A 21,446-nucleotide genomic window follows, 5' to 3' on the forward strand; every position below is an offset into this window, starting at 1 on the left:
GAGAGCGAAACAACTTTCCTTGGCAGACTGGAGGGAAGGCTTGGACTTGCGAGTCGATGAAGGGGGGGTGTCAGACGGAGCCGATCGGCAGACCTTAGCGATGTGGCCCCTTCTGGAACACTTCCTACAGATGGCGTCTCTGAATCGACACTTGGCACGGGAATGGTTGCCTCCGCAGCCGGCACATTCCGGTTGGCCCTTGGACTTCTGTTGGAACTTCCTGTGCTCCCGCTTTGTCTGGTGCACGTCATCGCCTTCACTGGAGGATGCCTCATCACTGCTGGCCTCTTCATGATGCACCGGAACTGGCTCCCTAGCAAGACGCGGGCTGCTGCACTTGCGGATCTCCTGGGCGGAGCGTTCAGCAGCTTCTGAGGCCACAGCCTCCTCAATGGCTTTCTGCAGCGTGAGGTCTGGCTTGGCGAGGAGACGCCGTTGCAGATGGATGTCCCGGACCCCGCAGACGATTCGATCCATCAGGGCATCGTCTAAGTCTCGGAACTCACAGTGCATTGCAGCCTGTCGCAGGGCGGTGGTGTAGTTGTTGATTGACTCCCCCTCTGCCTGGTTCCGGTGGTAGAACGCATGGCGGGCAGCAATCTTGGACGGCTTTGGTGCGTAGTGGTTGCGGAGCTTCTCTTGGATCGTGTCCCATGGTGTTGCCTGGACTGCTTCGGGCGCAACCAATGCTCGGGCCGTCTCAAACACCTCAGGCCCACAGAGGCTGAGGAATAGGCCCCGCTTCCGATCCTTTGATACTGCTGTCAGCTCGTTGGCTTGGAGGTAGCAGTCGAACCGAGCAAGGTAGGAATCCCATGATTCAGAGGCTGGCGCAAACGGCGGTAGAGGCACAAGTGAAGCCATGATTCCGATGCCGGCGTGAAGGGCGATGGATGGAACACCGTGCTCTAGCCAGAACAGTCAGCTCTGAATTGGTTCTGTCCAGTGATTTCGCTCAGTGATTTCGCTCTGTGATTCAGCTCAGTGATTCAGCTCAGTTCAGAGGCTGGCCGCATCTGGCTGTGCTCTGATGTCCATCCATCCCATCCTCGTCGCCAGAGTTAAGTTGTGGGTTGACATAGCCGACGACACAGCGATTTCTCCAACTAGCTCTTTATTTCATAAGCTGGAATAGAACTGACTGCAAACAGCTCAGCCGGCCTGCTTTTATAGGCAGCCGGCTGTCAACATTGTAACAACAACAGCCCAGAGTTCCCGCCTAAAATAACTGACGCGGACCTGAGGGAAAACTATCTACAGACCTGATTGAAAACTATATACAGTATCCCCCTGCTGGCCCAGGGTGAAACTTCACTACATAACAGGTGGTAGGTTTTTTCTTATTATCTTGAGAAGTGGTGTATGACCCCATTTTAGTGCTTTGTTGTTTACTGTGCTTTTTAAAAAAGGGGTTTGTTTCCATTTTTCTGTAAGTAGCCTTGAGACAACAATAATATAACAAAGCTTTGTTCTGAATTCATATACTGTATTCCAGTTAACCACATCCTTTCTGTGTTTGCACACTGCTTGGACCCCCCCCCCAAAAAAAATACATATATATCAAAGGAGTGCACATTGCTATCCCTTAATTTTGCTTATTGTTCTAGCAACTGGAATATTTTGCTGCAGAAAACTGATTTTGGGTATAAGCTGCTCATTTTAACAGCTGAAAATTTCCCCCGACCAGAATAAAGTCTGGCCCATCTTTCTAACACACTGAATTTTCTATAATTAAGGGAACATAAACCCTCATTGTTTTCCTGTCACACAATCCCCAAACAACACATTGTTAATTTCATCCAAAATGCAGCCAGAAATGTGAGCTTCCCTTTACAAGGTGAAGAAAGGTGGCATCCTGAGACAGATTGTGACATTGCAACATCAACAGAATGTCAGTTCTTCAGGATTGGGCGAGAATTGATTTGGAATCGAAAGTGTAGGAAACCGAGCCTCAGTTTTCTCGTTGCCATCTTTTAAAATGCAAACATCCCCTCTCGGTTATCGGGGGGGGGGGGGAGGCATATTATGGGCGACTGGAGGATGCATTAATTGGGCAAGGGCCGCGTTTCCTTCCTAATAAACAAAGGTGTCGGGCCAAAGAAGAGCAACTGCGGCGGGGCGGGCGCTCCACGCTCCCGTGCCAGGCAGAGGCCGCGGCTGCTCAGCAGATGGATTGATTCGGGTGGCGAGAAAACGATATTTAGAGGTGCCTGAAACCACTTGGCAAATTCCAGGGGCTCGAGTCACCCTAAAGGGGCGGTGTTGTGTGTGTGTGCTTGAAACAAGCAATCCCAAAGGAAGCCCCCCCCAAAAAAACTGTATTTATTAAATCTTTCAGACAAAAGTAGTTCCCAAGCAGCGTATTGTGTTTGGGGGGAATGAATTATGGGACAACAGCTGAGCACACCAAAGAAGCAGCCGCCGCCATTCTGGCTTTGAGTAGAGGCGAGAGCGCCTGTCAAGGGAAAACTGGGCGCGACGTGGAAGGAGGAGCCATCGCGCCTTTTTCCCGGCGTATGAAACGGGGAGCCGAGTGCGGCAGGTGAGGGAGAGAGATGCCATGCAGAAATCCCCCCTCCTGCCCAACTGGGAATCCGGTGGGGGGAATGCAGTAAATGGGAAATTGGTCCCCGGCACAAAACTCTCCCAAGCCTGAGGGGAGCCCGGACGGCTGCCAAAGAGTGAGAAAGAAAGAGTTCGGAGATCGGGTTGCCTCAGGTCCCTCCTGCACACATGCATTAAGCGTCGCCCGGTCTCTCTTGATGGTGCAGCCATCCTGATCTGCTCGCCCAAAGCTGACGTGGAGATTATAGGCGGCCTTCGCCGAGCATCCCTTGGGATTTCTTGTCTCTTTTTGCAAGGCCGTTATGCAACATAAGAGCCTGTTTGCTGCATTCGCCGCCCTTTGCTTGGAGGTGGGGTGGGGTGGGGTGTTACTTTAGCAATCTTCCTGCCAGTCGTTCGTTCGCAATGCATTTTCCCCTCGCTTTGCACAAAATGGTGCTTATCATAGACTCACAGAATTGTAGAGTTGAAAGGGCACCCTGACTGAGGACCATCTAGTTCAACACCCTGAAATGATGTTAAAAAAGGGGATATGTCAGTTGCACTAGGGCAACAGAGACCTTTAATCTGCTTTAACCTCACAAACCTAAAATTCTGCTTGAATCCTTCCTGCGATATGGTGACAGTCTGGGGCAGGGCCGGATTTAGGTTCGATGAGGCCCTAAGCTTCTGAAGGTAATGGGACCCTTTATATGTCCTGCTGTCCTCTGTCAACAAGTCACTTTTTTGTGTTGAATATATGTTATACGTGATATGAATATGGTGATATTTTAGGGAGCAGGCTAGCAGGTGGGGCCCATTACTTACATCTTAGGAGCCTACACAACACATAACACTGTTGCTGTATTAGAAAATAAATAAATAAATTGTCCAGTAGCACCTTAGAGACCAACTAAGTTTATTCTTGGTATAAGCTTTCGTGCGCATGCACACTTCTTCAGATACACACACATGAAAGCGTATACCAAGAACAAGTTTAGTTGGTCTCTAAGGTGCTACTGGACATTTTTTTTTATTTATATAATATATTTCAACTGTGTCAGACCAACACTGCTACCTACCTGAATCTAGAACTGTTGCTGTATGTAGGTTTTATTTTATTTGTTTTTAATCTTATATTTTGGAAATGTACATCCAGGTTTTTTTTCTTTAATTTTTTTGGGGGGCCCCAAGAGACGGGCCCTATAGGAGCTATAGCTTGTTTAGCTTATGCGTAAATCCAGCACTTGTCTGGGGTGAGGCACCCTCCCCGGTTGGTACATCAGCCTTATTCTCTAGTGAGAAGCTATGTTAAGGCTACCAAAAATCAATCAATCAATCAATCAATGTAGGGCTGGTGACAGTGGAAATTTATTATAATTCATTTATATCTTTTTTAAAAAGGTTTATAAAGTATGGACCCTTTAGTGGAGAAAAGCAAGCAAAGGGAAGAGCCCCTTTTATGCCCCTAACATTAGAAGTAGCATGTAGGATCTGCAACAAAATTTTGCAGACTAAAGCCCTGCTCAGGTTCCAGCCACTGCCCATGCTCTTTCCTAGGATATTCTACTATGTTCCCTAACCCCTCTGGGTTTTTATTCCCCCCTCACCCTGTTCCAACATTCATCCAGCATTTTGTGGCTGCTCAACATGCTCAGTCTTTGCTGGGCTCTCTCCAGGGATTCAGACCTTAACATGCCCTACCCCACAAATCCCCTTGGATTCCTCCAAACCTGCAAATATCTTTCTTGTCTCTGTGGATACTACCATTTTGGCTCAGGATCCGCACATGTAGAATGATATATGATAAGTTGCTGTTGTTATTCATAAATAATAATGATGCTGATGCTGCAGTATTTTTGCTTTACAGAGCAGCATCAAAAAAAGAGACAAGGTTCTTCCCCCAAGGATCTTACAGCTGAAATACATTATTCCAAACTTTTCATTTTCAGTCAACAGAAGATGGCATACATCAGTAATACTTGGCATCTCAGAAGGGTGCCATGCTTGACAGAACTCGCTGAGTTTTGCTTTTCTCAGGTGTTGTGCTTGGGAAAAGATGGCATTCCTTTCAAGTGCTGCATTCACATGGCTACTGACGGCTTTCTTTAAGCGACTGCGCAGCAAAGTGTTGACTGAAGTGTGAAAAGCCGTATTTTAAGGCCAGCATAACCAAAGCGTGACTTCTGGATCGAAACCAGAAAACAGAGGAAGGGGGGGGGGAAGTAAGGAGAATTCACGACCCCAGGGTTGGCCTTCTTTCAGACTGAGTTGCTAGTTCTTGATTTCTTACAGTAGCCACAATCCATTCAAAGCCTCTTCTGTCAAGAACAGCTTTTATTTTTATTCAGATGAGCGAGTTATTATGTGCTAGATTCATTGGTAAACTGTACATGTAAGCACAGCCAATACGTCACGGCCACACTGTTTGACTAAGGGCAGAGGATGCCGATAATCCCTGGATCAGCTGTCCCAACTGAAAACAGGAAGAAGGAGGCCTGGACGTTTCTTTAAATGAGCAAATTGGATGAGGCTCTGGCAATGCTGACTTACACTGAGTCAGCAGAACCACACAACTCAACAAAGAATATTTATTCACACATGAATTATTCAGCCGGCTTGAATAGCATCTCTGCAACAGCAATTCTGCAAACAAGTTATTGCATACACATAGGCAGTTGTCCAACCACAGCTGCAAAGCGGAATCAGGATAGTTCTCTTGACCAGTCAAGTGTTAGTGAGGAAGCCTTTTGCTTCTGGGAGCTGCTGAGGCAAAATAGTAGTCAGAGCTTCCTTTACAAAGGGCTGGAAGTCAGCAAAATGACACAGAAGTGAGCTTTTTATTTAGCCTCATGTGAAGGTCTTCTGTGACAAATTGAGAGGTTTTTACCTATGCACCATCCCCTGATTTAAATTTTATTTTTAAAGAGACTTTTGAGCAAACTTCTCTTCCGGAGGCTAAGATCCGAACCAACAGACTCAAGTTACACGAAAGGATATTACGACTAAACATCAGGAAGAACTTTCTGACCGTAAGAGCTGGTTCAACATTGGAACAGACTCCACTGAGAAGTGGCAGAGGTTTTTAAGCAAAGGTTGGATGGCCATCTGTCATGTATGATCTGGTTGAGATACCTGCAGTACAGGGGGTTGGACTAGATGACATTCAGGGGTTCCCTTCCAACTCTACAATTCTCTGATTCTATTGTATCTTTTTAATAGACTCAAGAAAGACCCACAGAGCTGGAAGAAGCCTTGAAGAAGCTGAGAGGAGCCCTCACCAATTCCAGTTCGGGGGTAAGGCAGTCAAGTGGTTTCAGGTTTCGGCTCAGTCCTGGTTCACTGAAAGACAAAACCCTTTATGAACTGATTTTAAGGATAGGTTTAGGTTCTGTGTGATTCCCTAGGTGGTTACCATGCACATTTTACAGGCTATATACCGAAGCATAGAAAGCGAGAGGGGCTACAACTTGCTGGAAACCCTCCAAAAAACAATTGCCTTCTTGAGGGACTGAAACCCAGGTCTCCCAGATGGGTGTTCACTCCACCACATACCATCTCTGTTTCACATATTTAGGCTGCATGCATAATATTCATCTGGATGGAGGCATATTTTCCACAATCTCTGAAGTTGCTTTTCTTGGCCGGACTACTGTCTGGCCAGAGAAGAGACCCAAAACTTTTGTTTGAAGTAGTAGCAAAGCTTTGGCAACCCTAAATGAGGAAAAGGTCGGAACGTTTCAAGAAAGTGTTGGGCTTTGCTTTCTCCAGACAGAGCCCAGTTGTTGGTGATGTCTCTCAATTTCCCCCTGCACATGGAATTCAGGCTTGGCACGAGTTTCGCAGCTGCGGTTGCTGCCGCTAGCCTTGTATGCAAGCGAGCTGTTTCCCAAGTCCTGGTCACACATTCATGGCCCTTTTCCTGCTTTGATGCTTGTTCAGATTCCATTAGGATTTAATGAGGAACCCACCAGCCTTGACAAGCAGAGCGGCTGACTCATGGCTGAAACCAAGGGCAAGCCTGAGATTGGGAATTATCCAGCAAATTAGTTTGTCACCTTTGGCTCTACATTCGTCTGGACAAAAGCATGGGCCTGGTTCCACCCTCTCCCTGGCCACACAAACTCAGAGGGAGCTGGTGTTAGCACGATCACCGCAATATTGCAAGCAGGAACCTCTTGAAATTCTCCCTATTTGTGGAGAGAGAAACTGGGAGGATGATTTCTCTTGCATTGATAAGAAATTCTCCCAACAGTTCCTTATTTATTTATTACATTTCTATACTTCCTTTCTGGCAAGGGCACCTGAGGCAGTTTATCAATTTAAAATATTTTTTTAAAAATACATTATATTAAATGTAAAGTTGTCCCTGTTGTTGGGGGGGGGGCAGGCTGATGTTGTCTTTGGCTGCTTGCCTGCCTCTTTTTGCTCTCTTCTGCCTTCCCACAGGACATATGGTGTCCATTTCTTGGGGTGAGGGCTGCAATTCAACAGTGGCAGAAGTTCAGCAGCTTTATCTTCTCCAAAGGATTGTTTGGTTTTTGTTTTTTTCTGCTATTGCAAATAGCAAGAGCAGCAGTGTTGGCTGCCTGCCTGCCATCTTGTCTCTTTTATAATGCTCCAGGCTTCACATCATTCCAGGGCCTTTGGGTTGGGGGGTGGAAATTGCAGCTGCCACAAAAAAATGGTGGAGAATATATCTGGAGAGTATTCTGCAAGGTGGCCATTTTTTTTAGGAGGCAGCAAATGTTTGTCAGAACTTTTGTCAGGAAAATGTCTTCTGAGAAGTTTTGGGAGGTAAGAACATCAGAAGGAAGGTGGGAACATTAGATGAGTCCTGGTGGATCAGACCCATCCAGCATCCTGTTCTGTGGCCAAGCAGGACCTGAGCACAACAGCACTCCCGCCGTGACCTGTCCTGGAAATTTGCTTTCCACCCTCAGGTTGTTTCCTTTCTCTTGTTTGCAGAGCCACAAAGATATGGGCTCTTTTCTCCACAGGCAGGGACAATCTGGGTCATGTCTCCAATTTTAAATATTCACTACTTCTTAAAAAAGAATTACACTGGTACCTCGGGTTAATAATAATAATAATAATAATAATTAATTAATAACTCTGGGCGGCTTCCAAAAATATTAAAATAATGTAATACATCAAACATTAAGTACTTAATTCATTCTGGAGGTCCGTACTTAACCTGAAGCTGTTCTTAACCTGAAGCACTTCTTTAGCTAATGGGGCCTCCTGCTTCCGCACCGCTGGAGCACGATTTCTGTTCTCATCCTGAAGCAAAGTTCTTAACCCGAGGTAATATTTCTGGGTTAGTGGAGTCTGTAACCTGAAGCGTCTGTAGCCTGAAGCATCTGTAACCCGAGGTACCACTGTATAGAGTCATCTAAGAGCCATCTAGTCCAACCCTCTGCAATGCAGGAATCTCAAGCCTCCCGAGGTACCACTGTATCTCCTTCACCCTCAACATATGCCAAACTGCCCAGTAACTTCACACTTGAAGTTCTACACTTTGGTTTTAATACAAAGTGTATTGTTTGTTTTGTTAAGTACACTGATTTACAGCTTGCAGTCATGCATGTTACCCTAAGACATGTCAAATGAACGCTTGTCATGTTCACACATCACATTTTAAAGCGTACTCTTAAAACAGCCTCAGTGTACACACACAAATTGCTGCTTTATGAGAATTGGCCCTAAATTTGTCTGCTCAGACCATGGATGCCAACATCTAAAGCTGCAAAGTTGTTGAGGAAGACATTGCTTGATACCTATTATCGTTATCAATTGCTTAATGTTTTAGTGTTATGTTTCTATTGCATCATGAAATTGCTTTGGGATGCTTCATAGTAATCAATTTGTAAACGAAATAATGAATAAATTTGCTGTCCTGTCATTTGGTCAAGGGAGACCCAAACATGGCCTACAGGTGAGTGAACAACTGCACTTTGAGATGAAACAACTCCTGACAATACCTGTGTGGTTTAAATCAGTAGTGTTTACACAGCCTTTGTCCTCAGCAGGGCTAGCATCAGCACCCAAACTGCTAATGGTCAACTATTGACCCCTGCCCTAGCCCCGTTTTAAAGTTTTGCTGCCATTTTAATTTCCCGCAGTGCTTCTGGTGTGGCATTGCTTCAGGGCACTGCAAGAATTTTTAAATGGCAGCTACACAGCACTGCTAGTGTTGGGGCACAAAGTACTGTTAGGTGAGGGCCCACCTGAAGGCACTTTGTCCTTCAGATCAGGAGCAGAGCTTGTCTCCCAGCCATCTCTTGTCCTACTCTCACCCAGGCAGGGGCTGTGTCAAATGACAGCAGAGGAAGCCTAGTTGAAGAAGGAAAACAACAACAGCCAGCATAAGCTCAGCCTAACCAATCCACTCCCTTCCTCAACTATCCCTGGCTGGCAAGCCTTTGGATCAAAAGCTGTCCTAGACACAGATCTTCTGAATGGAGGTGGTCACCCACAGCCACCACACAAGGCTCTGGGATGAAGGGAAGGCCAGAAGAATAAAGGCATCCGCTCCCCGATTGCACTCCTCCCTGCAAGCTGGCCTCCCTGATGCTGAGTCAGCAGCGTCTGACAAATTAGTCAACAGGATGACTGCTGGGCTCCCGGCTTCTGGTAATTAACGTTGACAAAGCTCTGTGTGTATGTTTGCTTCTGCGCCTGCTCGCTTCCCAGGCAGGAGGAGAGCCGCCAGGAGGGGAGAACGGAGGGGAGAGAAAAATGGAGCAGTGGCTGCTGGTGCTTCCTTTGCAAAGGCTGGGAATTTACATTTCCAATCCCAAGACAGGCAGCCCCAGCCCCATGGCTTTGCTCCCAGCCCTTCCTGCATCCTTAAGGGTCCAGGTGGGATGAGGGCAGGAAGGGATGAGCATGGTGAAGGGTTAAAACAGCCTGGAGAGGCAGCTTACAGCTCAAGCAGACACAAGCGCCCTTGTAAAACACAGGCCTGGACGCAGGAAGTGCACAATTCGAAGCCTCCGCAAGGTTGCAGAACAGGATGTTAAATGTTCCGAGCTGAGATTTGTCTCTGGTTGGGCTCTGAGGTTATTTCCTCAAAGCGCTCTGTTAAGATCATGACCTCTGAGATGCACAATGAGGCTGTTGGCTTTGAAGCTTCTGATTCTTTTGCTGCTGTTGTTTGAGTCGTGTGAATTTCTCTCCCCAGCGTGGAATGCTAAATTGCCTGCGGTCTGCGGATGAGAGGCCCCAGAAGCAAGAGAGGTCAAGGGCAGGAGAAGTTGTTTCTTTAGCTTCTCCATAACTTTATGTTCGCTAACTTCAGATCGTGCGGTTTGTCCCTGCTATTTTAGACTTGTGCTTGAAGCCAAACCTCAATTGTTCCAAGTGCCAAAAGCTGAAATGCTTTGGTTTGAGCACAGGGAGTTTAAATGGGTGGCAATAGGCTGTTGTGTGAAAGGGCTCTTGGTTGGAAAACTCCCCCGCCAAAGCCTGTCTGGAAACGTTTAATTCATGCATAACATAACAGCACCAAATCCAGGTTTGCCAATGAATAGTGCATCCAGCATAGGGAATTATAGTCATGATGCATCTGAAAGAGTGGACTCTAGTCTCCAAAAGCTTATGCCATAATACATTTAAGGTGCCACAAGACTCTTAGTTGTTCTTGCTGCCACAGAGTAATGTGGCTATCTCTCTGCAAACAATGGAAAGAACTCTGACTTTCTGATGAGTGCACAGGAACTGCATGATACATTTGTGTTTGCAAATGAATGTTCGTCAAGCTCAAGCATTGCACTTTAAAGGGTATTCTTAAAACAGCTTAGGCATACACACACAAATTGTTGCTTTATGAGAATTGGCCCTAAATTTGTCTGTTCAGACCATGGATGCCAACATCTAAAGCTGCAAAGTCGTTGAGGAAGATGTTGCTTGAAGAGCATAAGAGGGGTCGTATCTATTATTATCATTATTAATAGCCTAATGTTTTAGTGTATGTTTTTATTGCATCATGAAATCACTTTGAGATGCTTCATAGTATACAGTTTGTAAATGAAATGATAAATAAATTTACTGTCCCGTCGACTGGTCAGGAGTGACCCAAACATGGCTTGCAGTCGAGTTAAAACAAAGCAAGAAAAATAATAAAGCTATATACAGGAGTGACTAGAAGAGAAGTGACTGCTGGGAGGAATGTAGAAAGAAGAAACACCATGGTACACCTGTATCAGCACAACTGGATGCCTTCATCTGCCCCAGCTGCAACAAAACATCTCTCTTCCATATTGGTCTCCATATCAGCCACTGTAACTCTCCAACGGTTTGACTTCACCCCCAAAGGCACACACTCTTCCATCGTCTCATGAAAAAAACTGATTCCACCATCACCAACATAGTGTGGGAATGTTCTGGGGTGCAGGAGAGGATATATTGACTAATTATATCCTTATCCAACTTGTGCTAACAAGTTCCCAAAATATCAGCAGAGTTTATGACATTCCCCTTTTAGTTCGCAACGGTAACGCTTGCACAGGTTCGCTAGAACCTCTATAATAATTACTCTGGTAATTTCCCCTTTGTTCCCTCTTAAAATACAAGACACGACACAGTCTTTATAAAAGTATAAAAGAGTTTACTCACGTTCTGTTCACAATATGATCCCAGAAGGTAGGCAGGCTTAAAAAAGGTTACATGCACTTAGAATCTATCTTGTAGCAAGATAGTACTGTCCTCTCTTGGCTGGGAGCCAAGAGGGCATGTTGCTCCTTCAGAAGATGAAGATGGCAAAGAGGCAAGAGGCAAGAGACAAGAGGCAAGAGAGAGAGTGGCTGCCTGCCCTGTGCTTTTATCATTACCTGCACAGGTGAGGCCACACCCACCTCTGGTCACATGCGGAGGAAGTCCGTCCCCAGGAAGTTTACCTGCTTGCTGGACAGACATCCCTCCCCATGTTCTAACATGTACACTCTAGGAATGTTGTCATTGACTGCTCCTGTGTTTACATCCCACATACCCCTTCTCAGGCAATACAACATACACAAAACATAAACAACTTTATTCAACCACCCAGAGTCCCAGCTTGACACGTAGATTCTGGAAACTCTCTCTTGGTAGGGGTTTCGTCAGGATGTCAGCAGTCATCTCTTGGGTGCTGCAGTAGGATAGTTCCACAAGTCCATCCTGGATCATCTGGCGTATGTAGTGGTATTTAACCCCAATGTGTTTTGTTCTGGCCAGGAACTTCTCACTCTGCGTCAGCTTCAGGCAACTTTGATTGTCCTCTAGCAAGCTGACAGGCCCTTTTCTCACCAACCCAAAGTCCTTTATGAGTTGATCAAGCCAGGCGATCTCTCTGCAGGCTTCTGTTGCTGCAACGTATTCTGATTCTGTGGAAGATAATGCTACACAGCTCTGTTTATAACTGCCCCATGAAACAGGTCCATCACCAAACATGAAAACATGACCACTTGTTGATTTATAATCAGCATTATCCCCAGCCCAATCCGCATCAGTATACCCAACCAACTTAGGGTCTCTGACGGCTGGTAACCTTAATTTACAATTCATGGTACCCTTCAAATATCGCACCACCCTCTTTACACCTGCCCAATCATGCTCAGTGGGAGAATTCACTTTTCTGCTAAGAATCCCCACAGCATTTGCTAAGTCAGGTCTACATGTGGTAACTAAATACAAAAGTTTACCAATCGCCGACCTGTAGTCATTGTTGTCTGGCAACTGCTTCGAATCCTCCTGATTCTTCAAGAAGTCAGTAGCCATCGGTGTAGCGACTGGATGTGCGTCTTGCATCTGCATGTGCTCAATTAGCTCGTGGATCTTCTGTCTTTGGCTGAGAAGAAATGAGCCGTCCTCTTCTCTTTCCACCTGGATCCCGAGGTAGTACTGGACATCTCCTAGCTCCTTGACCTCCACCTCTTTGCTAAGGTGTTTTACTATCTGTGTATAGTCTTTCTCACTTGCTGTGGCAATAATCAGGTCATCAACAAAAGCTAAGATATATGAGAATTGTCCATTATTTGATTTACTGTACAAGCACTTGTCAGCGTCGCCTTGCTTGTACCCAAGTTGCGTCAGCATTTTATGCAACTTCTGGTTCCAGGCTCTAGCAGCCTGTTTAAGTCCATAAAGTCCTTTCTGCAGTTTGCACACTAAATGTGCCTCATGTGGTTTCACAAAACCTTTAGGCTGTTTCATATAAATTTCCTCAGAAATCTGCCCATGTAGAAAAGCGGTTGCAATGTCTATGTGTTTCACTCTCATTTTCTTGGAGGCTGCAATGCTTAAAAGCATTCTTACGCTGCTGTACCTCACAGTTGGTGCAAAAACTTCATCATAGTCTTCACCAAAACGCTGTGAAAATCCCTGTGCTACAAGTCTAGCTTTGTAGCGCTGCACTTCTCCTTCTGACCCCTTCTTAACCTTGAAAACCCATTTACTGCCAATGGCCTTCTTACCGGGAGGCAGCTCAGTGAGTGTCCAGGTCTTGTTCTGATGCAGTGCATCCATCTCCTCCTGCGCGGCCTTCCTCCAGAGACTGGCTTCTGCAGCTGGCATCTCCTGTATCTCTTCCCAAGTGGAAGGTTCTTGTGGAAACGCCAACCCTGCAAAGTAGGACAACCGTAATGGTGGGACACCTTTGTTGGTTCTGGACGAGCGCCTGACCTCTGGTTCTGCGACCGCATCAGCTTCCTCATCCTCCTCCAACGCAGGCATGTCCCCATCTGAGTCCTCATCTTCGTCTCTGGTGCCGCCAGGGTTCTGGTCCTCTGCGTCTTCTGGTGCGTCGCCTGTAGGGGGCGCTGTAACACTTGAAGGCAGATTATTACTTTGTGGGGTCTCAAAAGGGAAATATACAAACTCTTGAGTCCTTTCTGACTCATCTGAAGAATCCACAACAGTGTTCTTAGTGTCTACCTTTCCATATTCATCAACATAAACCGCATGGTATGCATTTGTCTTACCAGTTTGTAAGTCCATAATTCTATATCCTTTGCCTCCAGAGGCGTATCCCACCAGGATACCTGCTTTTGCCCTGGAGTCAAGCTTGTGTCTGTGTTCCTTGGGCACGTGGAAGTAACACGGACTTCCAAATACACGTATGTGCGACAGATTGGGAGCTTTCCCATGCCAAAGTTCAAATGGTGTGCGCTCTGCACCTTTAGTTGGCAGTCTATTCTGCAAATAGACCGACGTGTACACTCCTTCGGCCCACAGCTTCTGTGGCAAACATGCATCCTTTAGCATGCACCTTGTCATGTCCATAATGGACCTAAACTTTCTCTCAGCTATGGCATTCTGCTGTGGTGTGTAAGGAATTGTGGTTACGTGTGTAATTCCTTCCTTGGCCAGGAGAGCCTGCATTTCATTTGAGCAGTACTCACCTCCATTGTCGCTCATTAGCACAGCTGGAGCTCTTTGGAATTTATTCTTGACCATGGCAATGTATTCCTGGAGCTTGTCCACTGTCTCACTCTTCTCTTTGAGGAAATACACAACACAAAATCTTGAAAAGTCATCCAGAAATATTAAAATATATCTATTCTTTCCCAGTGAGGGAACATTCATGGGTCCACATATGTCAGTGTGCACTATGTCAAGCACTTTGTTGCTTCTTTGTTCTGCACAACGTGGAAATGAAGGTTTTACAGCCTTCTCAGTAATACAGCTTATGCACTTTGCTGGAGCTTTGTTGCTCTGCTTTACCTGCAAGCCTCTTACAAGATCTCTTTTCTGTAGATCCAGAATGACGTTGGTGTCTCTATGTCCAAGCCTTCTGTGCCACAGGTCCAGATCTGCTTCATCCTTCTGGCTGGAATGTGCCACCTTTGCAGACTGATTCTCTGAAAAATCAAGCTCATATACACCATTGATTAGCTCTGCTTGAGCAAACACTTTGCCATTTCTAGTCACCTTGCATTCTCCATTTCCAAATGTGATCTGGAAACCTTTCTTGTCCAATGTGGACACGCTGATTAAATTGCAGCTCAGCTCTGGTACATACAAAACTCTAGAGATTGTGTTCTCAATGCATTCATTGTTTATATTGCATTTCAGACTCATGGAACCTGCACCTTTTGCTTTAACAATGTTCCCATCTGCAATTTCAATTTCAGATCCTTCTTCATCATTTATCTCATTAAAATAGTCCCTTTTATACGAAAAATGCGAGCTGGCACCTGAATCAATTATCCATTTATTACGTCTATTTTCACGATTCTGGACAGTTAAATTCCTTTCTTGCAGTAGCCATGTGCATTCACATTTCCCCTTCTTTTCTCCTTTTGGCTGAAAGGGGTGGGGTTTCTTGGCTTTAGGAGCCCTGCAATTCTTTGCAATGTGTCCTTCTTTGTTACAATTGAAACAAATCACTTTCTTAGGCATCTCTTTGGACTTTGTAAATTGCCTAGATGCATAACTACTGTCTTTGCTTCTAGCATTTCTCACTGGAGATTCAGCTCTATCTCTGCATTCTTCTTTTAAATAACCAATCAAGTCTTTAAAAGTCAGACCTTGTCTATGATCCATCAAACTTACAAATGCGCTAAAGCGTGGTCCAAGTGATGATAACAAAAATGCTATCTTTGTATCTTCATCAAAAGCTTTGGGAGTCAGATCAATTCTTTGAATAATCTCAGTAAACTTGTTGATGTGCTCTGTGAATTCCTCTTTTGAATTCATCCTCACTCTGGTTAATTTACACACCAGGTTCCTGAAGCAGTTTATGCTAGATTCTCCATACACGCGCTCAATATCTCTTAAGATTTGAGATGCATCATCTGTACTATTTATTAATGATAGCTGCTGATCACGAAGTCCACTCAAAATTATGTGTCTAGCTTCGCTGTTCATGCGTTTCCAAGCACTTATCTTGGCTAAATCGTCCTCAGTTGTTCCTGTAGGTTGAGGGTTTAAAGCTTCCAAAATGTGCTTATAATCTAAACATGCTATCAAGCGCTGCTTCCAGTGTATGAAATTGTGTTCATTCAGCACAGGCATTCCTAGCTTTGCATCACTATCAAAAGCTGCTCTAGCCATCTTAAAATCCAAAAATTTCAAAATTCTTCAAAATTTCAAAATTTCTCAAAATTTTAAAATCAAAATCTCAAAAATCTCAAAATACAAAACAATTCTTCACTGCCTTGGGTCACTGTGAACTCTGAGGGAAGGGGGGGGGGTGCTTAATCCCCACTGCACAATGGAACAAAGGACCATGTGCTTACCAGGAAGTTAACTCAGAAAAATACTACTCAACTCAAAATCACAATCCAACGCAATCCTTCAAAAATACGCAGAAATATGCAATACTGGGGCCAATAACCCTTTGTGGGAATGTTCTGGGGTGCAGGAGAGGATATATTGACTAATTATATCCTTATCCAACTTGTGCTAACAAGTTCCCAAAATATCAGCAGAGTTTATGACATTCCCCTTTTAGTTCGCAACGGTAACGCTTGCACAGGTTCGCTAGAACCTCTATAATAATTACTCTGGTAATTTCCCCTTTGTTCCCTCTTAAAATACAAGACACGACACAGTCTTTATAAAAGTATAAAAGAGTTTACTCACGTTCTGTTCACAATATGATCCCAGAAGGTAGGCAGGCTTAAAAAAGGTTACATGCACTTAGAATCTATCTTGTAGCAAGATAGTACTGTCCTCTCTTGGCTGGGAGCCAAGAGGGCATGTTGCTCCTTCAGAAGATGAAGATGGCAAAGAGGCAAGAGGCAAGAGACAAGAGGCAAGAGAGAGAGTGGCTGCCTGCCCTGTGCTTTTATCATTACCTGCACAGGTGAGGCCACACCCACCTCTGGTCACATGCGGAGGAAGTCCGTCCCCAGGAAGTTTACCTGCTTGCTGGACAGACATCCCTCCCCATGTTCTAACATGTACACTCTAGGAATGTTGTCATTGACTGCTCCTGTGTTTACATCCCACACATAGTACAGTAGGAAATTATGTAATATATGTCATAGAATCATAGAATTGTAGAGTTGAAAGGGACCCTGAGGATCGGCTGGTCCAACCCCCTGCAATTCTGGAGTAGGAAGCTGTCCCATATGGGGATCAAACCTGCAACCATGGCATTCTCAGCACTACGCTGTAACCCACTGAGCCATCCAGTGTCAAAAAGCAAAACAACCCCAACTAGGGTTTCAGGTAGGGCTTCGCTCCCAGTTGGAGATGCAGGCTGGGCGGGGGGGGGGGGGGAGGATTGACCCTTGGCATAAGGTCTAGTGCAAGGGGTGAGCTTTTGCACCCCTGTTCCAGTTTTCCTAGGATTAACTCTTCAAAGCGAGGGTAAGCCAAGAAATCTTCCCCAGCTTGGATTTTAACTTGAGCTAGAGAAGAATCGGGGACATGGGTGGCACTGTAGGTTAAACCACAGAGCCTAGGACTTGCTGATCAGAAGGTTGGCGGTTCGAATCCCCACAACGGGGTGAGCTCCCGTTGCTCGGTCCCAGCTCCTGCCAACCTAGCAGTTCGAAAGCACATCAAAGTGCAAGTAGATAAATAGGTACTGCTCTGGTGGGAAGGTAAACGGCGTTTCCATGCACGGCTCTGGTTCGCCAGAAGCAGCTTAGTCATCCTTGCCACATGACCCGGAAGCTGTACGCCAGCTCCCTCAGCCAGTAAAGCGAGATGAGCGCTGCAACTCCAGAGTCGTCCGTGACTGGACCTAATGGTCAGGGGTCCCTTCACCTTTACCTTTAGAGAAGAATTCAGCTGCTGCTAATGCTCGCCTCTTTGAGATGAACATTTCCCAACTCCCGAAATCTTGTTTCTGGGTCTGAACCAGGTGAGCTTTGCTGATATCTCTAGTCTCAAGCTGTGCCAGAATTTGCTCCCAGATTGGTAGCTATTCTGAGGATTTGCCAGTTCTGTGTGCACCAAATGCCTTCTGTTTCAACTGGTGTGCTATACGTGACATTCCATATCTCATGTGTCCTATATAATTCTTGGAGGAAATAGTAAAACTGTCGCCACCTTTGGTGCTGGGAGATGCTGTCAGGAAATGATGCCCTCCTGTGGCTGAGGCTGCAGACTTTGTTTCTTTTCTCTCTCTCTCTCTGCCTGTGCTGTGTCCCCAAGCATACTGATGGTGCTTGGTAAATAATGGAAGTTTATCTTTCAGTTTCCTGAAGATGAGAGAGATTTTTCATTTTATTCCATCGATGTTGGGTTTGTCACTTATAAATAAAACATCGAGGTGTGGAATTTTGCCAGTCGACTGCAGCTGCAGCGGCCCCCCCTCTCCCTGGATGGGCACTCTCTTGCCCCCAGTAGCACAAAGAGATGGTGTGCCCCAGTTTTCCTGCTATGGAATCATCACTATTTCTGCTTTTGGCTGCAGCAAGGAGTTCTTGAGGGATCTCCCTTGCAAGCACTTGAATCGTGCTTCGCTTAAGCGAGCAGCCTAGAGATGGAGAGTGCAAATGTGGGCACAGCACAGCGAGCACATTCAATCCATTCATAGCTCTTCATACCGCTAATAGGAATGTGTCATGAATGCTGTTGGGGGGAGATACAGGGAAAGGAGCTTCCTGTAGTAGAAGCCTTGAAGGGAAGTGACATTGGTTTCTGTAGGAAGCTTACGAGAGCTTCTAAATGTTGCTTTAGTCAGAATTCTGAGGCATAAAACCTCACGTTGCTTTTTCCTGTTTTATTTCCACACACCCCTTTTCTTTTGCAGACAGCGCTTTTTGGACTTCAGATCTAACACAAATCCTGAAGCCAGCAAAGCAGGAAGCTGTTACCAAGGAGACCCTTATATTTCCCCTGGTAAAAGGTATTTCCCCAGCTATTCAGTGGGGCCATCAGACCCAAAGAGGATTCCAGGTAGCAATATTCCACTTTTCAGAAAATTACAGCCTTTCCATAAATGGTTCTCAATTGTGTGTTGAACAAACAGGCATCATATGGTTATTCCCTAAATGTTAGAGAAGCTTCCCCCTGGGAAGTTGATTTGGCCCCTCTTGCTTTTGTGGCGTGCAAAGGTTCGGAAAATGACGGCGATAGAGAAGCTCTGTCTAGATTAGCCAATTTATTTACATCTTAGTTACAGTTTTAGATCACTTTCCCAAGAGAATTTACAATAAGATACAAAAAACAAAATACATATAATTAAAAAACCATAACAATGGCCCAGGACCATTGTTGTTTAGTCGTCTTAGTCGTGTTCAACTCTCAGTGACCCTATGAACCAGAGAATGCCTTGGAAACTCTCACTTTCTTCTCAAAGCTTCTCCTTTTTTATGTCCATGGAGTTTTCTTGGCAAAATACTGGAGTGGTTTGCCAGTTCCTTCTCCAAGTGGATCACATTTAGTCTAAACTCTCGGCTATGACCTGTCCGTCTTGGGTGGCCCTGCATGGCATAAGCATGGGTAGGCAAGCTAAGGCCCAGGGACTGGATTCGGCCCAATCATCTTCTAAATCCAGCCTGCAGACAGTACGGGAATCAGCGTGTTTTTACATGAGTAGAATGTGTCCTTTTATTTAAAATGCACTTCTGGGTTATTTGTGGGGCCTTCCTGGTGTTTTTACATGAGTAAAATGTGTGCTTTTATTTAAAATGCATCTCTGGGTTATTTGTGGATCATAGGAATTTGTTCTTTCCCCCCTCCAAAATATAGTCTGGCCCCCCACAAGGTCTGAGGGACAGTGTACCGGCCCCCTGCTGAAAAAGTTTGCTGACCCCTGGCATAAAGCTCCTAGCTTCTCAGAGTTATTGAAGCCCCTTCGCCATGACAAGGCAGTGATCCATGAAGGGGCCAGAACCATTAACAGCCCCTCAAAAAAGTCAGCAACTGTTAGGTATTAACAATCTAGCCTGTGTTTACAAAAGACTGAGTAAATGAAAAACGTCTTTAGTGGCCATCTAAATTTGTAAATGGAAGAGGGCAAATGTTTCCCAGGGGGAGGGCACTGCAAAGTGGGGGTGGCACCGTGGAGAGCCCTATCAGTTGTCCCCCATACTGTGAATTCCTGTTGTGAGCACCAATCTGTGGGTAGGTAGAAGAAACACAAATGAAAACAGTTACCTCTTCCTTTAGAAGGTTTAAGTAGGAAGATTCCTTTGCTTGGAGTCTAGATTTTAAAATTTCCTTTTGTGAAAGGATTTTTATAACATTTATTTTTACATATTTGTTTTTTTAAAAAAATCATACCACCACCATTAAGGAAAAATACCAACTATAAAATTGCATCCATTAAATAAGTACAAAATATATCACGACTGTTTTACTGAACTTGCAGAATAATAGTGTTAGGAGTTTGTGGGTGCCAGAGACCTATGATTCCTGGCTCCAGTAAGTATTAGACTTTAATCAAGGCTTGGGGTGTTAAACTGGTTGCCCGGCCTCTCTAATCACTGGATCCAGCGAGTGTTAACAGCTAATTAAACCAGACTGGCTTCCTGTGTTGAATGATTGCCTGAGTGATGGTCCATTGAGTGAACAAAGGATCAAAGAGGGCTCTGTGCCAGGCAGCAAATGGGGGGGGCGCTCCCCCCCTCAACAGATAAAGTCAAGAGTTTAGAGTAGAGAGGTTGGAGTTAGGAGTAACGTGATCTAGAAGAAAATCAGCAATCTGGAGAGGCAGAGCATGTTGTTTGATTTCTGTTTGAATCCAAGGCTGTGGCTATGGGAGAAACAAGATCCTTTTGGGTTGTTAATGCTGTGAACTCCTCCAAAGTAGGTCCAGGTTGTGTCAGGAACTGGGCAAAGGTGCCTTTGGGAGACGAGGCAGTGGTTTTGCGGGCATCTGAATCAGCCAAGAGGCAAGGGGAAGCTTCAAAGCTGGAGAGCGGAGCACAGGATGGCTCAGAAAGGGAGGAGGAAGAGGCCGGCCAGGCAAGTGAAGGGCCAAGTGCTTCCCCCCGCCTTGCCTGCGCCACTGTCTCCCAGAACTAGGAGAGAGCTGAAGCAGGAAGAGCAGAGGATGTTTCCACACAGGCGTAGTCTCCAGCTACCTGTTCACAGCCTGTCAAGGGAAGGTACATAAAATGGTGGAGGGGGAGTGGTGCCCAGTTGCTGCAACTGCTGCATGGAGCTTGCATCTGGGAGTAGCTACCAAGACTCTAGATTGGTGTGTGCAGCTATCCAGAGCTATAGAAGTGACTGTAAGCATTATCTTTGACCATAAAGAGTGAAGTCTCTGCCGTGCGCCTTCCTTTGGCTACAAGTACCCTTAACAAGCTGCGTATATGTGTAAATAAACCATAAATCCCAAAGATTCCACAGTCTCCACTGTGCCTCATTTCCAAAAGGAAACACAAACCTTGCGTAAGCGTCTGGGACCCCTGGAATCTCACACTGCTCAGAAATTAGGGCAGTTTGCAACAATATGCATGCCTGTAAATAAAATTCTTTTTTATGTCCTTCCAACCTTGAAGTATAAGTCCTTTTGAAACCATAAGGGCTCAAGGGATCCATCTGTTGCTCCTCAGATCATAGGATTTTAAGTCATGAGCATCTACAAATATCAAAGATTTCCCCCCCAAGCAAAATAAGACCATTTTCTGACCTAAAAGAGGACACACCCACGTTCTCTGCCTCCAAGAAGCAATATCAACATGACATCACCAGCATCTATCTGAATTAGCCAATTCTTTCCTATAAAGAGGCTACGGAGTCCAATCTACCTAAAACAACATTTTTGTAGTTGTTTTTTAATAGGGCTGCAGTCTTAATCACCACTGATTACAGTGGGAGAATAAAGTGTATATGTAAATGTTCCTTTCTAAAATCAATGGGACTTAAGTTGGTAATGTTTGTTAAAATAACTATAGCAAATGCTAACTGAATGGCAGCTTGACTGAAAGGAAAAGCAGACAAAGTTAAATTATGCAGCTGCTGGAAAGATACTGGAATATTATTTAAAGGGGCCTAAGAGGGAATATTTC

The 21,446-nt window shown here is 45.3% G+C and overlaps 1 protein-coding gene across 9 annotated transcripts in view; it reads left to right on the top strand.

Moving 5' to 3' along the window:
- The window catches only part of LOC309344552 (uncharacterized protein), a 131,242-nt gene that overhangs the window by 41,928 nt on the left and 67,868 nt on the right, over positions 1 to 21,446 (top strand). For 4 of the 9 annotated variants that reach the window (XM_081867054.1, XM_081867053.1, XM_081867051.1 and 1 more), the window contains exons 1-2: positions 1,886 to 2,542; positions 18,236 to 18,381. In XM_081867054.1, coding sequence (XP_081723180.1) covers positions 2,379 to 2,542; positions 18,236 to 18,381 — 310 coding nt within the window. In that variant the 5' untranslated portion in view covers positions 1,886 to 2,378. Of the gene's footprint in view, positions 1 to 1,885; positions 2,543 to 8,851; positions 9,181 to 9,730; positions 10,888 to 18,235; positions 18,382 to 21,446 lie in introns of those variants that run through there. The other 5 variants (XR_014157759.1, XR_014157760.1, XR_014157763.1 and 2 more) reach the window with 4 other exon arrangements.

The sequence above is a fragment of the Podarcis erhardii genome, assembly GCF_964252035.2.
Source record: "Podarcis erhardii genome assembly, chromosome: 1".
Taxonomy (NCBI): domain Eukaryota; kingdom Metazoa; phylum Chordata; class Lepidosauria; order Squamata; family Lacertidae; genus Podarcis; species Podarcis erhardii.